The sequence below is a fragment of the Monopterus albus genome, unplaced genomic scaffold (genome assembly GCF_001952655.1).
Source record: "Monopterus albus unplaced genomic scaffold, M_albus_1.0 scaffold59.1, whole genome shotgun sequence".
Classification (NCBI taxonomy): Eukaryota; Metazoa; Chordata; class Actinopteri; order Synbranchiformes; family Synbranchidae; genus Monopterus; species Monopterus albus.
The window spans coordinates 2,369,354-2,386,282 of NW_018127939.1; the positions used below are offsets into that span (position 1 = coordinate 2,369,354).

The 16,929-nt window shown below is 39.7% G+C and overlaps 1 protein-coding gene across 1 annotated transcript in view; it reads right to left on the minus strand.

Annotated features, from left to right (window-relative positions):
* LOC109961830 (neural-cadherin-like) overlaps positions 1–16,929 on the minus strand; it is an 84,576-nt gene that overhangs the window by 30,275 nt on the left and 37,372 nt on the right. Inside the window, exons 8-17 of the mRNA XM_020602982.1 lie at positions 15,827–15,999; positions 13,938–14,106; positions 13,190–13,360; positions 12,058–12,230; positions 7,674–7,841; positions 4,961–5,210; positions 4,089–4,216; positions 3,493–3,679; positions 1,967–2,110; positions 272–555 (exon numbers count right to left, since the gene is read on the minus strand). Coding sequence (XP_020458638.1) covers positions 272–555; positions 1,967–2,110; positions 3,493–3,679; positions 4,089–4,216; positions 4,961–5,210; positions 7,674–7,841; positions 12,058–12,230; positions 13,190–13,360; positions 13,938–14,106; positions 15,827–15,999 — 1,847 coding nt within the window. The remainder of the gene's footprint in view (positions 1–271; positions 556–1,966; positions 2,111–3,492; positions 3,680–4,088; positions 4,217–4,960; positions 5,211–7,673; positions 7,842–12,057; positions 12,231–13,189; positions 13,361–13,937; positions 14,107–15,826; positions 16,000–16,929) is intronic.

Genomic DNA, 16,929 nt, shown 5'->3' on the forward strand with positions numbered 1-16,929 from the left:
CTGAGATTCTTCACACAAACTCCATCGCTAGAGTTGCTCCGACTTCTAACTTTTCAAACTACAGAAGGATATAAAAATAAAAGGCACTAAAATACATACATTATGGAGCTATAAGCAGTTCTTTGCTGCCACATACAGGTACACTTAGAACAAATTTTGAGAGGGTATTGATTTAAAAAAAAAGCTTTCTAACAGCTTTTGATAATTATAGCAATTTCTGAAAAAATCTGTGTTGTACAGCCTTGCAGTAGTAATCATCTAAACCTCTCACCTGGAGTACAAACACGGGTGACCCATCAAGCTCCTCTGTGACAGACCCATAGTATTCATTCATGGAGAACACAGGTGCCTCGTCATTCTTATTAACTACAGTAACCACCACGGCGGCGTAGTCCTCCCACTTTCCGTCGGAGGCGAGGACCAGCAGCTTATATCTCTTCTGCTTCTCATAGTCCAGTGGCTGAGCAATAAAGATCGTCCCCACCTCTGGTTCGATGTCAAACACTCCACCTTTGTTGCCAGATGTTATTTGATAGCGTAGCTTGGCATTGGCCCCTGCAGCAAGAATAATAAAATGCATGACTGGGAATGTGATATTGCAGTCCTGATTTTGCATATATCAGTTGCATAATAAGGCTAGGGAAATCTAAGGTGACGCATAAGTGTAGCAGCATTTTGAGAAAAAGTTACATTTACAGACTTTAGTCCTTCAGCCTCTGCATGATGAATCGTTCAGCGTCATCTGTTTTCTTAATTTTAGCAGCAGTGCTATAATTCTGGCACCAACAGAAGGGCATAAACAGAAGGGGAGACCACCTCATTTCCTCCAAGACCAGGTCATTAGTAGGTTTTCATGTGCCCCTTTCTTGTTTTGATTACTTAATTAAATTGAAACTTTGTACCTCGTCTCTTCGGCTTTAATCAGATACTAATTAAAAAAAAGACTGGAGAAAAAAGTAAAAGGGAGCATGAGAGTGAAAACAGCATAATGCACTCTTGATAGTGCTCTCAGGGGAATGATTTTGAGGCCTTGGAGAGGATGGGAGATGTAGTTTAGTAGAGAGGAAGTCAATATCTGAACTTATCAACTGTGTCACCATGGAGACCATCCAATTTAATGGTTTAACACTGAAATAGATAAAATAATCTCCTGGAATGTACAGTCTTCAGTTTCAATCATTCTGTTGGGTTAAAGTAGCCAAAATCCCATGTAAATACACTAATCTGTACTAATAACACAACCCTAGCTGACAAAGTGCTCCCTGCCTCCCACAGAGATCTGGCAGCCTTACAGCAGTCCAGCTCAGGGTGGCGTTTTAAAATAAGACAGATTGAGTGTAGCTTCTCAGTGCAACAGTATTGTAACTTTAATGATGGGGGGGGTTGTGTTATTCCACTATTCATCATTAGTGCTGCAACCCAGCCTAAGCTGCACCCCCGCTCGCCGCAAATACTTGATTAACGGACCTAAACATGCCCGATAAAGGCATCTTAGGCCATTGCCGAACGGAGCATAAGCAACTGCTTTATTGCTTAAATCCCACCCACCTACTGTGTGGGAGCGTGTCACTCTTTTTGGAACATATGTGCTACCGTGCATTACTAAGCACTCAAATGACTACTGCTAAATCTGGCACACCACATGATTTCAGCAGCAGAGCTCAGACTAGATCAGGAAAAACTGCCCACAGGGTCACTTTAGGCATACTGCTCCAAATGGAGGCCATCTTGTAGTAAGGTGCCTTCTACTCACTGCTGGAAGAATGGGTTACTGCCAAAATAATTCAGGAAAGGGAATCTGGTGAAAGATACAACCTGGAAAGTACAATCTGGACACCTCTTTAAAAAATTCACAAAAACCTTGTATTGGTTCTGGTTGACTGGCTTCTATAACCTTTATTTCTAGGAAGTAGCATTAGTAAAACCTCCTTGGGGCCTCTTCAGTCTGCTGTCTCATCAACCGTACCTTCATCTTCGTCATTAGCACTAACAGTGACAACAGCCAGGCCCACGTCGGCATTCTCGTCTACACCGACTTCATATAGTCTCTGAGCAAAGACTGGCTTGTTGTCATTGACGTCGCTGATGAAAACCCTCACGTACGCCGTGTCTGCAAGGATGACAGAATAGCAGAAGATTCAGCAATACAGCACATAAACACCGACATGCACGTTTAGCCAAACACTGCATGTGTGTATCCTCCTTCCATCTGTTTATTGATTCAACAATTCATTGTCACTCTTTAGTGGGGAAGAGGCACTTAACCCGACGAGTAGTGACTCACTGACATGGAAATCAGACCAAATATTATTCAAAATGATGTGTGGTAAATTACAAAAATTATTCAATTTATCAAGAGTTTATTGGTCTAACAGGGGTAACAGCTCTCTACAGAAAGAATAACAGTAATGGGGCTAAACCTCTTCAACAAGCTGCTTTTTTGCAGAGACTAGATAAAGAACCTCTCTACTGGGAAGGTTAAATATTTATAAGATGACAAGTGTTTGTGTCTTATCCGTGACCTCCTCATTACACTGTTTATTTCTTTAGTTAGAAAGAGTAAATTATCTGCTCACTGAACACACAGATGACATGTTCATGTGGAGCTGCAGCAGCATGAGATGACAGTGGTGGAAGGTGGCCCTATTTTCTCGACTTGTTTTACATTTCCCTCCCCTCTCTTGGTGCATCCCAGTGGTGACACAGAGAGACAGGTAACAGTAATGTTTGCAGAAGAGATGAGCCCCACTGGATGCAGGAGATATGCTGTGTAACACAGTACACAGCTAAGGCTCATTGCAAATGCTAAGCAGCCCTGGCAACCCTGGAGAGGAGGGTTTGTTGCTCCAAAATATCACCCTTTACCCCTAATAGTTGCTTCACAAACAAGACTCACTTCTGAATACAAACATCACATTATGTCACTCTAGAGACAGACTGGGCTTTTACGACTGTCAAAATGTCACAAAGGGAACATGGTAAACAAACACGGGCTATACTGCTTAAATACTGAACAATGAAAATTAATGCTGTATAAATCTGGCAGAGAAAAAAAGAGGTTGTAACAAAGATACAATATGTGCCAAGATATCTCAGCTATTTTCATGTGGAAGAGACTGCCTGGTCATGGCAGTAGAATAAATCAAATTTAGATCCACTTTTCAGATGTAAACAAATGCAAGGTAATGTCAATGCAGTCTGTTTAAAACAACACACAGAGGAGTTCACTCCTCATACCTGAGTTTTCAGCATTGTCTTGTTGGACATCGAATTTATACATTTTCTTAGAGAGTGATAATGAAACAGAAACATTTGTATGACTAAGACTGATAGGAAAACTCTAAATGTGACATCACATAATTGAACAGTAATGTGCCCAACCTGGGGTCCTAATAGTGGTAATGAAATGAAAGCAACACATAATCTCATGAGGAGTTTTGTGTTTCAAAAAGAAAGATTAACATCTTTATTAAATTCCTGATCATCTCTAACCTGAGTTAGGCTGCTTGTTCTTGCCAGGTCGTGCTGACTCCTGGCCATCTTCTGACTGAATTTCCAACAAATAGGAGCTGCGAGCCTCACGATCAAACACAGCTTCTGTGTAGATGATGCCAAGTTCTGGGTCAATACGGAACAGATGGTGGTCGCCACTGCTGTCACTCAGCAGAGAGTAGGTGATCTGTGGAGCACAGGAAATTTTAAAATGAAGCTATTATATTCTTTCAAGCAATAATCTGCAGAAATAGCTGAAAGGAAAAACTAGCTGAAAATGTTAGGAAGTCTGTATCATACTTCCAGAGTCTGTCTTCTCATTAAAAATCCAGATCAATATGCTCTATCACACCACACTGAGTGAGTCACGGCTGCAGTGGCACCTTCCCCAACACTACCTCTACAACACTTTGACAACTCTGAATGAAAGCTTTCGTACTACAGGGATTGCGGTGTGATGTTACAGCAGGCTTGTAGCATAACTTCGACAGTTTACTAAGGAAAATCCAGTCTGTAGATGTGGTTGAATGGATTCCTGTTAGATCTCTTCATTTTTTGTACTTGCACAACATGAACATAAGGAGATAATCACATACCTCTCCGTTGAGACCCAGGTCTTTGTCATGGGCAGAAACTTGGAGAACCATAGTTCCTATCTGGGCTCCTTCTGTTACTGAGGCCTCATAGATTGATGAGGTGAAAAATGGCACGTTGTCATTGACATCTTAGGAGAGGAAAAAGTTTTAAAAGCAAATTGATACTACTACTACTACTACTACTACTACTACTACTTCTACTTTCAGCTGTTCCTGTTGGCCTTTACAGTCACCAGGTCTCAACCCCGCTGATGATTGGAGATGTTGGAGCAATGTGTTAGACATTGTCTCCACCACCAAAACACCACATGAGGGAATATCTATTGGATGAATAGTGTTCGTCCCTCCAGTAGAGTTCAGAGACTTGTAGAGTCAATGACAAGGAACACTGAAGCTGTTCTGGTGGCACATGGTGGCCCAACACCTTACTGAGACACTTCATGTTGATTTTCTTTTCATTTGTCACAGTATATATACAGTATATAACTATAGTATGAGACCTATATGTACTCTTTTAACAGTTGATACTAACAGCATATGACATTTTGACAATTTATTATCCAACAGTCAATCATCACACACTACACTTAATTATATGGTATTTAAAAATACCATAAAGTTTAATACTGTAATTTTCTACTAGTTACAGTACTATCTATTTTTAAGTGTGCCTGCAGCATCTGGAGAAAGGATGAGCTAAGAGTTTCACTGTGTAGCCACTCCACATATGACAAAGAACGTGATTTGACTGGACTAAATTTGAACATACGCTTGAGGAATATTAATAAAACCTACTAATGGAACAAAAATATGCCACTTTCAGTTTCCCTTTAAAGAGCATAGATAGTTAAAGAGAAGAGTGCAGACCACACCTGTAATATTGACATAAACTGTAGTGAAAGCTGCAAGGGGAACTGCAGCCACATTTTGTGCTCGGACCCGGAGAGAAAAAAACGGTGTAGTCTCGTAGTCCAGCGGCTCAGACACCAGAATGGATGCAGAACCATCTTCACGGTTGGGGGAGAGGTAGAAACGAACTGGCATGTTGGTTTCTGGGACCAGCCCATCCTCCAGGTTGTAGGTCACCCTCGGGTCTCCCAGCTGAGAGGTCGCCTTGATTGTCTGAAGAGGATAAGTCAGATCATGAAAGATCTGAATGTCAGGTCATGTTAAACTTAGAGAAGGCTGATGCAAAAAAAGCAGAAAACCACACTGAGCAATGCTTATTCACCTTCTTGTCAAGACAGTGGTGAGAAGATCAATACCACTGTCAGTTAAGCGCAGAGCTGGAGCCAGGAGATAATTAAATTAGCATAAAGACTGGAAGCAGGGGGAAAGAACTATCCTGGTTCTGTCCAAATTTAACAAAAGAATCTGTCTTCCACTTATAGAGACTCCAATGGTTGCCCAGTAATTTGATGGTTATGAAAAAGGGTCAGTGTGGCCAGCTAAGAAGTAATTCATGCTATAGCCCATAAAACCCATATTGCAGTTGTGTACGGCTCAAACTAACGAAATGCACAGTAATTGTGTTACTTATGGTTTAGGGTTCTGAGAAAAAAATAAAATAAAAAAACCTCCATGGATTAAACATTCATAATATGAAGAGTGAGAATTGACCTGGGTTGCAGTTGGAGGTGTCCTGTCAACAGTTTTACTTTTATCATTGTGGTCTATGGAGAAAATGCTTTTTGGGCCATAGGGACATTTTCCATAGGTGACCACTGGGAAATATTGGCTGAGCAGCTGAGTGGTGGAGCAGTATCCTGGTCTCATAACAAATCAATGGGCAAGAGCAGATACCAAAGTAGATATCAGAGGTCAGTGCACTGGCTCCTCATTGGTAAGGTAAGTTGGACTGACTAAAGTGAAGCAATTTATTTTATATTTTTGTGCAGTAATGAAGCTAATTTAACAGTAGGCTAGTCATTATTTGAATAATTTCATTTCAGCAACTAAACCTTATGCTAACAACTTGGCAGGATATTTTTACTAATGTTATTTACAATTCACTACCACCATGGTACAGCTCCACAAGTCCTCCTTTTTCATTTTTTGTTCTTCTGACCTTCACTTGGAGGCTTAGTCATGTAGGCTGTAACTGGAAGCAAAAGAATTGGTATTTTTCAGCCACCTCTCTCTCTTGGCTGCAGTGATAATGTAAATTTCTGAACTCTAGAGGACCAGGTGTACCAGCCCTTTCACTTCCCCTCTGCTGTGCGTGACCAAGAGTGCTTCTTGTGCCGATTGGCTGTAATTGCTTGGCCCGTCCCAGATCCTTTTTCCACATTTACAGAGCCAAGACTGTATACAAGTACACAAGCCATTCTGGGCGCACACACTGGATGGACAGCAAGAAGAAAGTGAGGAAAATTTAGATGAATTTGACAAAATGTGTAATGAATTAGAATTGTGGACTATGCTTGAGTTGCTATCCAACTAAAAAAGGTTATAATTCTGGGGTCAAAGGAATAGTTTTACATTTTGGAAAATGGTCTTATTTGCTTTTTTGCAGAGAGTTACAGTAGATAACAAGCTACAGTGGAGCTGCGAGGCGGTTGGGTTAGCTTAGCATAAAGACTGGAGATGGGGAAATATTAGAACAACATATTACTTAGTGAGCTCTAGAACAGCTGGAAGGCATATTTTTAAAATTGGACAGAGCCACACTAGCTGTTTCTCCATGCTTTCAGTCATCATGCTGAGCTAAGGAGACCGGCTGATGGCTACAGCTCAGTAATTAATGTTTAAACATCAGAGTGGTATCAGTCTCCTCCAAATCTTGGCAAAAAAGCAAATAAGGGTATTTGCCAAAAGGTTGAACTATTTCTCTAAAAGGATGTAATATTAGTTTACATGTGAGAGGCTATATTCAGAATCAGAATCAACTTTACTGACCAGGTGTGTTAAGCGCAAAAAGAATTTGACTCTGGTACAGTGGTTCTCAATGTGCATGTACAATGTTCTTCTGAAAAGCAATGAGTAAACAAGCGTGGAAGAACAAGAAAAGAGAAAGGATGTGCAAACCAGAAAAATGAATGTGAATTAGGAAAATAACCAATAAAAATAAGGTACTCATATAAATAAAATGTATGTTATTTACTATATATTAAAACTAGTTCACACAGTATTTGTGGTTTGTAGTTTGAAGGAAGATCAGGTTATGTCTGTTATGTCGTCTGAGCCCTGAAATAATCTCATATCTTAAAGTGAATCTCCTTGGGAAAACAATCTGTTCTTTAGATTGACAACTATATAATTTTCACATCAAAGGAGACAATTTGAATGGGTTTAATTAGCCTGGAGTCATGAAACCTGCTTAGCACATGTGATCCAGTATCAGCTTTCTCATACAGCCTCAAACTAAAACACGTTTACAGATTTTTAAAGGTGTATTTGAGCACAGAGAGAACACAGTGTCTGAATAACACTCAGACTGCACACTAATCCAGGGGAGTAAGCAAACAAATATTTAGTTGATTCAATTACAGCGACTCAAAATGGCAAGAGATAGAGAAGCAGGTGTAACAACAAGCGTCCTAATATTAAAAATGTTCCTGCATTCAAAGTAGCATGCACACATACCACTATGGGTGTGTCCCTGGCCGTGTTCTCGGGGATGACAACATTGTAGCTCTCTTTTTCCCACTGTGGAGGCTGGTTCTTCACGTTGGTGATGGTGACTGCCAGCTCCACAGACGTGTTTCGCTTTCCCCCATCAGTTGCTATGATGTCCCGTGTGATATAGGTCCTCTGTGGGCAACGGTAACAGTTCAGTCAATAAACAAATCATCATGGCATTGAAATGATTCCTCAATTACTGTAAATGATTAGTCACTTAAATGATTGATTGTTTTTTTTTACCATTTAACCAATTTTTCATGCAGAAAGGCCAAGGATGTGATGGATTTTCATTTTCAAAAAGGTCAGATAGATAGATAGATAGATAGATAGATAGAATCATCACCATTGTAGCACTTTTGAATACGAGTTTAATATTTTTACCTCACGAAAGGGGACATCAAGTTCATTTGGGTGAACTAACTGAAATGTAGAGTAATTATTATGAGTGATTAATTACCAAAAAATATCAGCTGAAGTGCCAATCTTTGGAGTGTAATAATTACACTTCATTAACACATCAGTTAAATGAACCAGTTTAAGAAATCAACCTCTGAATCAATGAAGGAATGAATTCTCTAGAACACTGACCTCTACTCTCTCAACAAAATAGACCAACAACATGGTCTTGGGTTTTATAAATTGTATCAACTAATACACAACTACATTACTACACTAATAAATAACTGAATGAATGATGGAGACAAAATGTAAAGACATGATATAGTGACCAAGGTCTAACTGTAGGCTGAATGGGAATGGTGATGGAGGAAACCAGAAAGCTTCTATTATTTATAATGAATGGATTCAACTGAAGTTTAGGAAAAATGATGTTGAATAAATTAGGATCTATCCTAGACACACCAGCCTTTAACCATAGAGCCAGGTAGAATAAAGACAGTTCTCTGTTAGAGACGAGGGAAAATGAGCATTTTAAATATAAAATTAATGACTCCGTGTTTATCTGTATCTACCCATTTTACCATGCCCCTTTCATTAGTTAGAAATATAAGAATAATAGTGTTAACAATCATATATATAGTGATAACAAGGAGACATTATTACACGCAACATCTGGCATGTCTAAAATTTGTAATCATGTAAGATCACTTTCCTAACATTCACTGAATAATCAATATTTCCTGGCTAAAACATTTTAGTTTACAGTCTTATAAAAACAAAATCTAACAAGAGTAAGCATAAAAACTGTGGTTAAAAGTCTAGTGTTTTTTAAAATATCTCAGCTAATAGCAGTATCTGAGTGATCAAAGTTGGACTGAACATCATGAAATTCATCAGCGGTCATTATTACACAAGTTGTACACGATTTAAGCACTTAGTTCACATAGTTTTTGGAATCATTGAGTCTGTCCTCTGGCATATCTGAGATGAGCTGTAAAATGGCTCCTCGGGAGTTCTCTAGGGGTTGTCCCTTTGAGTGGAGTTCTGTGTTGGGCTGAGATAACAAATGACCTTTTAGTCTGCAGCCAGTTACTCAGAGCTTACTCAGAGTTACGTAAGTGAATGCAAGGTGAAAATAATGCAGTTTCACATTTTGGAAGCATAAACTTGAGAAGTCTCTGGTGCTGATGAAATGATTTATTACTTCTAAGAGCATTCTTTTTGCATAAATCACAAGTAGTGTTGTCCCCACCACCCTGAGGTGGAGGGGAGTAAGTCTGTTAATTAACACCAAGCAATTCCACTGTAATCGTCTCTCTGCTGCATGCATATTTGCTACACCAATACACAGTAACAAGACCACAATGCCAAAAAAATAGGCATAAAAGCGAGACAATGCCTATTCCAAAGACACTTCAGGGATTACTCAAGTTGCACCCTTCAATCCATACAGATTACAACATAAATCATTAAGTAACAGAACACTGCATATTAAATATCAAATATCATTTAGAAGTTTCACAGCTGTAGGCACAAAAGAACCTCTAAATTGTTCTATAAATTCATCTTGGCATCCTAAACCAACCACTCATTGCACTTTTTAGATTACTGAAAACACTAAGCAGAAAATGGCCCTCAAACAGAAGTATGGTCTGTAGCCTCCTTCTGGTTCTTTACTCAACCTCAGTCATTTTGATATAGTTTAAGTAACGTGTCTTTGGCTCGCAATGCGGCAGCGGACCATTGGAAACTGGCCAGTGACAACAAATAGCAGCAATAACATCTAAGTGTATGAAGCTGGGTGTTTTAACTATAGATCTGTGGAATAGGTGTGTAGCTGGGAGTGATCAGAGTGATAAGCTCATCATCAGTAGACCTTATTTTCCTGCCTGCACCTAAACTTGCTCTATGAACTCCATTAAAGAAATCATTTAATTAGTCCAAGAACAACAGATGGAGCAGCATAAGTCTTACAAAAACTGATTAAGCTATAACTCAGTTTGCACAAAAGCTCCTCTACTTTTGTTGTTGTGCTATAGTTGAACTGCAAGGAAAAAATAATGAAATACATTTGATAAGAAAACTGTATTTAATCAAAGTGGACACTGCAAGGAAAACTCAAACTTTCCTTTAAGAGGTCATTAGAGTATTAAAGTTTATCTAAACTAGACAATGTGTAACATCAACATTACTCACATACCAAAGTGAGGAGAAAAACACCCTCTAAATGCTCTTTTCTTGCCCACATCAGTTTTCTTTAATTCTAACCACTTACAGTAAAAGATAATGTAAATCATAGTTAAGGCACGTTGTTAGTGAAAAATTGTTCAAATAAGAATTCAATTGTTAACATGTAACATTTCACCCATCAGCTGCATTATTCTATCAATGCAAATCATGGTCTCACTACGCTGTTATTGTGCGACAGAAGCCAGATAAAAAGAAAAGTCGCTTAACTAAAAAAATTACATTTTCTATTCCTGGGACAATCCAATTAGTATTTGTGAACAAGGACAACTACTGTCCAAAGCTTGAAAGCAGAGAACAAAAATGTATTCTGTGATGTTCAGTGTGGGCCCAGCAGCTGCTGCTTTTACAATAAATGAATGACTGCCTGACTTTGTGGCAACATCCATCCAAGGTTTAAAATTAGATTTGCAGTAATAGTGTCAGATCTGAACCAGAAAATATCCATAAAATATTCTGGATATGGTCAAAGCAACCTAATCCTCTGCAGAGCTGCACTGTACAGAGTCTTGACACTACATGAGTTCAACTCTAGGGCACAGGAATATCTGCTGTTGTTCAGTGGCCTGTCTCCTTCATGTTCCACTGAAATAAGTCGGCTGCAAACTTTACTGTTAAGTGTGATGTGAAAATTTGCTCTTAATACTTGTTAAGTGTAATCAGTAACTGTGATGAGAGGATCAAAACAGATCAATGCCACAGACCGGCCCAGACATTTAACATTTAATGAAATGCTTTTATAATCTTAGTTACAGCACAAAGACAGTGGGATGACTCAAATAGCTTCTGAAACCACTCTGGAATATGCAACAACTTTGTCTGACGAGGTTTTGGGCTGAGCACTTTCAATTTTTCATGAAGTCAGCAGCAAAACTGCCAGAGACTTCTAACACCAGTGCGCTAAAACATATGCTAAATAATAAACAGCTCTTTAGTGCTTTAGCAAGTTTATAGCCAAAGAGCAACTTCTACATTTGAATAAGAGGAAAACAGGATGAAACCACTTATAGGCTACAGAAAATGAGTCTACAACACACCTATGACAAATGTAAAAATTGTGTTACATCACTGACACAGGAAATCAATTAAAGTACATCAGTTAGTTGACAAACCAACTGGTGAAGGGTGGCTTGCTAATCTTTAGAGCTAGTTTTCATGTTGAAAACAATTGTTCATTTAATTAAAACAATTCATCATTACAAGGACATTAAAAAGAACTTTTTGAATGTATCTTGAGAAAAATTATCTTTCTATCATTTTGGCAAGCATATGGCTTAATGTTTCAGTTTTTAAGAAGCTGTTGGGGCACAATCTCCAAATTGTTTCGGTTAATAGCCTCATAATACAACTCGGCTTAAGCTGCCGCATGCTGTCATTCTCAGATGATAAACTGAAATTAAAATGTCTTGAATCTAGTATATCAAATATTCCAACAGAGATCACAAGCTGCTAAATTAGTTCAGCCCGAATCAGTTTTAATCCATCTTCTTTCTCTGTGGTCTTTCCACATGCTGCACGTCTGGAAATACACATATCCCAGATTGGGAGTAGCACACAGAGGCATTTTGATGTGGTTCATTCATTAACTTTGTTGACACAGACCCACAGGCTGCCACGTGATACAGACTGTGTGTGTGTGTGTGTGTGTGTGTGTGCCTGCGCTGGCTGACAGACAGCCTGATAATAACGACGGACTGACCTGTGATATAGGTTGGTTAACGTAAACCCATCCAGTCAAAGGGTTGACGTGCAGGTACTCAGGCTGCTCCAGGGCCATGGAGTAGGTGATAGCTGCATTAGTGCCAAAGTCGTCATCGTGAGCTGCTACACGCAGGAAACTGGTACCGACCAAAGTGTCTTCTCTCAGGAAGTCTACAGGGGATAGAAATAATATATGTGCTTAGTTTGCAGGTCAAAGAGTGCAACTTTCTGAGGCAGAGACCTTAAAGCAAAGACTGATAAAGGTTAAGGATGATGATCTTATGAATGTTTATTATATTGCAACTACTAGTGTTTTTATTGTCTATTTCCAATTTTCACTCAGAGATGAAATCCAATAAGCAGGGAAATGAATGGTACATTGTTTAAAAAATAAATATATAAAACCAAATCTTGAGACATTGTTAATGTATTTATATTCAAAACATACCCTCAGTTAACTTACTTGTTAAATATCAACTAACTAAATTGTCTTTGTCTTTGTTCTGTCTCCATCCCATGTTTCCCTGTTCCTTGTTCCTCCTGCCTGCTCTGCCCCACTCCTCCCACACTCACCTGCCTTCCTTCAACCACCTAGTATCAAATGGTGTGGTTATGCTTGATACACTGGCCATAGCGTGTGCCAGATGTGACATCAACACAGAGCCAGAACCATTTATACTGGTGTTTGATTCGCTGCAGTCTTTTCCTAAACGAAAGGTGCCACTGCTGAGAAAAACACAGTCTCGCCGCTGGAACAGCAGTAGACATAGACATCTACAGGAAATACTTTCTGTGGCTAACAAGCCGGCTAGCCAGCCGAATGAATGCCTGCATAGTAGACAGCATGTTTTTCAGTTTTTTACTCATCTGAGCAGCCAGTATTCTCTGTGTTAATTCCATTAAAACCCTGTCTTCATCACAACCATCTAGCATCTGGTCCTCATCTGGGTCTTAGAATTGTTAAATGTGACATATGTTAGCACAAAAAAATAGCATATAATCCCCTCCGACTCCATTTTTACCCCATTTACTTCAGCAGTTTTTAAGAGTTCTGGTCATGCTGCTGCTGCAGTTATACTAATTATATTTCATTTAGACACATGCTTGTAAAAGTTTTAGACAGCACTTACACTCATAGCGCAAATTCTCAAACTTGGGACTATTATCATTCTGGTCCAGTATTTGGACAGTGAGCTGACAGATGCCGATGAGTGGCTCCTCCGCCCAATCAGTGGCTGTTACTGTAACTGAATACTCTCTCTGCCGCTCCCTGTCAAACCGCCTGGCTGTCACAATCACTCCTGTAAACACAGAACAATAATCAGCCCGTTCCTCAAATCCCCACTGAACATACGCACGCACACATGAACATATACACTCATCCATCCATACAGCAATTCTCCAATTCAACCATCCATCATCCGTCTCTCTCCATCTACATCTAAACAAGCAAACAATTACGAATTTATCTTGCGCAAGTCAGGCATTCCTTTAGAGTGCAGTGGATTTGTTACTAAATCTTCAGATGAATACGATAGAGCACAAGCCTAAAAGAAAAGGATTGACAGAATAACATGTTGACTAAACGCGTTAGGACTTAAGAACAGCTTCTCTACTTGCCTTTCACATTATATAATCATTTTTATATACTGAGGAGTCACATTGAGTGTCACCATATTAAATGAAATGATGATCGGTAGACAGGTTTTGGCATTTGATTCATATTCTTGAATATAGCTATTAGAATTATGTGAACATTTCCTCTCAGATAACAGGTCAATGACCGTCAGTGATGTGAATTACCATTAAAACAGCTAACTCTATGCTCTATGTCTAATTGAGAGCTATTTTAGCGCAGACAATCTGTGACCGTGCTACCTGTGTCTGGATGAATTCTGAAGGCAGGCATTGCGCTGTCTCTATGCATTAGGCCATATTTGACTTTTCCATTTGCTCCCTCATCTGCATCCACAGCATGCACTTGCAACACAAAAGTCCCCGTTGGCTGATTCTCCAGCACTGAAGCCTGCTCACGATATTGCTGGCACTAAGATATAAAAAAGAAGGAGCGAAAAGAAGGAGACACACACACATTCAGAAAACAGTTCTCATATATATGAGACTACAGTATGACAATACATGTATGCCACCTTAATGAAAATATGAGGATCAAAGAAAATAAGCTCATTAAGTTGAGGGTCGCTGCGCGCACACAGGGAGGTACTGTGCATGAAGCACAGTATAGAAGTTATAGATACAGCAGAACACATTAATGGAAATGAAAACACTGGAGCTTTTTTTTTTTGAACAACCAACGGTGAGCAGTTTTGCCTTGGCCACAAATTCAATCCCTTCCTCCTAATAAACATATGCCCCAGATAAAGAGCTGCTCTCTGGAGTCTTTTTGGTAAAAAGATATAAATGCCTGCTACTTGAACAGAGTGACCATGAAAAGAAGCAAAACAAAAATAACAAGCAAGAGAAGGAAGAGTGAAACAGAGGGAGGGAGATGGATCAAAGGATGTGAGCAAGTGATCAACAGAAGAATAATGAGTAATGAGAGGATCCATGCGAGGTGATGACACAGAGAGTATGGCCTGTAGGTAGCTGTTCATAAAGATCACATTATATCAAATATAAGGTCATGCTGGCCCAAGTGGTTATGAGGGCATAGCTTGATATTTAATAATATCAATACTGCCAATACTTCCAGCCCACCTGAAAGACCTCAGGAGCTCCAGCTCTGCAAAGGCTGAAGTTCAAGTCATTCATAAGGAGAAAGTTAATTAAACAGGTATACTAAATTGTGATGATATTGCACTTTTTTCATATATTAATTGAAATCCCAATGGAGCGCCTGAGGATAGACTGGGTGTGCAGGCTAATCTGAACTCATGGGAAAACAGCAGAGAACGATAGAAGCCAGGGAAATGAGAATGCCAGGGCAAAAAAATAAGAGAGGTGGGGAGTGAAGAGGGGCATGATAGACACAGGAATAACTGAAGTGCACTGAGAGGATGAGACAAATGGGAAGAGGAGAATGTAACAATATTGTGTCAGTACATGCCTTGGACCATAAGGCAAAGCTAAGGATTGTCACCTATGAAAGGATCACATTGACAGTGACAACAACAAAAAAAGCAATGCTCAAAAGGAATAGTTCAACACTTTAGAAAACACACTTCTTACTGATAACAGAGAGGACTGATACCACTCTCACATCTGTACAGTAAATACATAGCTGGAGCCAACATTTGTGTATCCTATCTTGGCAAGAAAACTGAAAATGGGGAAACAGCTATCCTGGCTCTGTCCAGAGGTAGCCACTTCTGTCAGCTGCTGCCTGGCAACTGGTCCCAGCCACAAAATAGTAAAGATTTTGCTATCTCTGGACAGAAACAGTCTGGCTGTTCCCCCTCTATTTATGCTGGTGGTAGCTTCTTGTTTATTGTGCAGACACTTGAGTAATATCAGTCTTCTCATCAAATGCTTGGCAAACATGGGTGTCATTCTCATAATTGCCTTCCATTTGGCTAAGCAGTCATGCTGACTTTTCTCTCACTGCCTCTTCTATAAACAAGGTGACTCCAGCAGCAGTGTGAGCCTCCAGTAGCTTTCCAAATCAACTGACCTTTACATAATTAATTTTGTTCTTTAAGTCCAGATGAAAACATAAACATAAACATAGTTGCTGTGATTAGCTCTTCTAGCTGCAAATTTGACACAGTTATGAGCAAAAGATCCTGGTTGAATAAATAACACCTCACCTCTTCAAATACAGGTTTGTTGTTGTTGACATCATCGACCCCTACGATGACCTGTGCGGTGGAGGAGAGAGGGTGTGGCCCACCTGATGCGTTATCGTCTGTGGCCGTTACATTCAGGATATACTCCAGGCCTTGGAGTTTGGGTAGGGGCGTGGAGCGGAGACGAATCAACCCTACAAAGACCACAGACCCATTAGATTACACGTCGTAAAACAAGCACAACGATTCCATTAGTCATTAAGCAATTAAACAGGATGTTACTGCCATGGTGGCCTTCCATGGTGAAATAGTATGTGCTGTCAATACAAAGCACAGAAACTGCACACTTGCATGTTGTTGTTCCAGAAATTGGGAGTGAGAGAGCAAGTGATGAAAATTACCCTTTTTACCCCATAGAAAAGTAGAAAATCGGATATGCAGACTAAATCCAAAAACCAATTTCACAGTGGTGATTTTGTCACATTTTTAATCTAATAATTGCACGCTCTCGTCCAAAGAGATGCCCATCCAGTTCAGGCATTTGAGCAAAAACATAAACTAGTAAGTGACTCGGGTTAGAAGTTAACTTGGCTCAGAAGATGCCTATTAGCTGTTTCTCTCGCCTCCTTTGTCTGCTTTCACATAACAGCCAAGATAAAAGGTGGGATAAAAGGATGTAGCATCTGAGTCAACATCTTTCTTGTCAACAGTAATAAAAAAATAAATAAAAAAAAGGTTTCAGGATGAGCAAGAAGCCTGTGATGTGGGAGAAACTCATTCAAGTGAGAGCATGGGGAGGTTTTTTTAATTCTTGTTGTGTTTCTATTTATGTCTTTCAATGCACTTGATTAAAGACAACAAAGCACGCTGATACATACAGATGCGAGCACCTGACTTTCCTCTCTCCCAGTTTACTTGCGCCGCCCAAGGAAAAGAGAAGGGTCCTAGCTCCTAATAACGATGTGTGATGTTGACAGCACTGCACCACTATTAAAATAAGTGAACTGTGGGATGTACACAGTAATTCTCGCAGCTTAAATGTCAACCTTGTTTACAAATGTGACATGAGCTCAAGCAGCTATTCAATGAGCCAGCACTCCCGGCATATACAGTAAGTGGGAAGC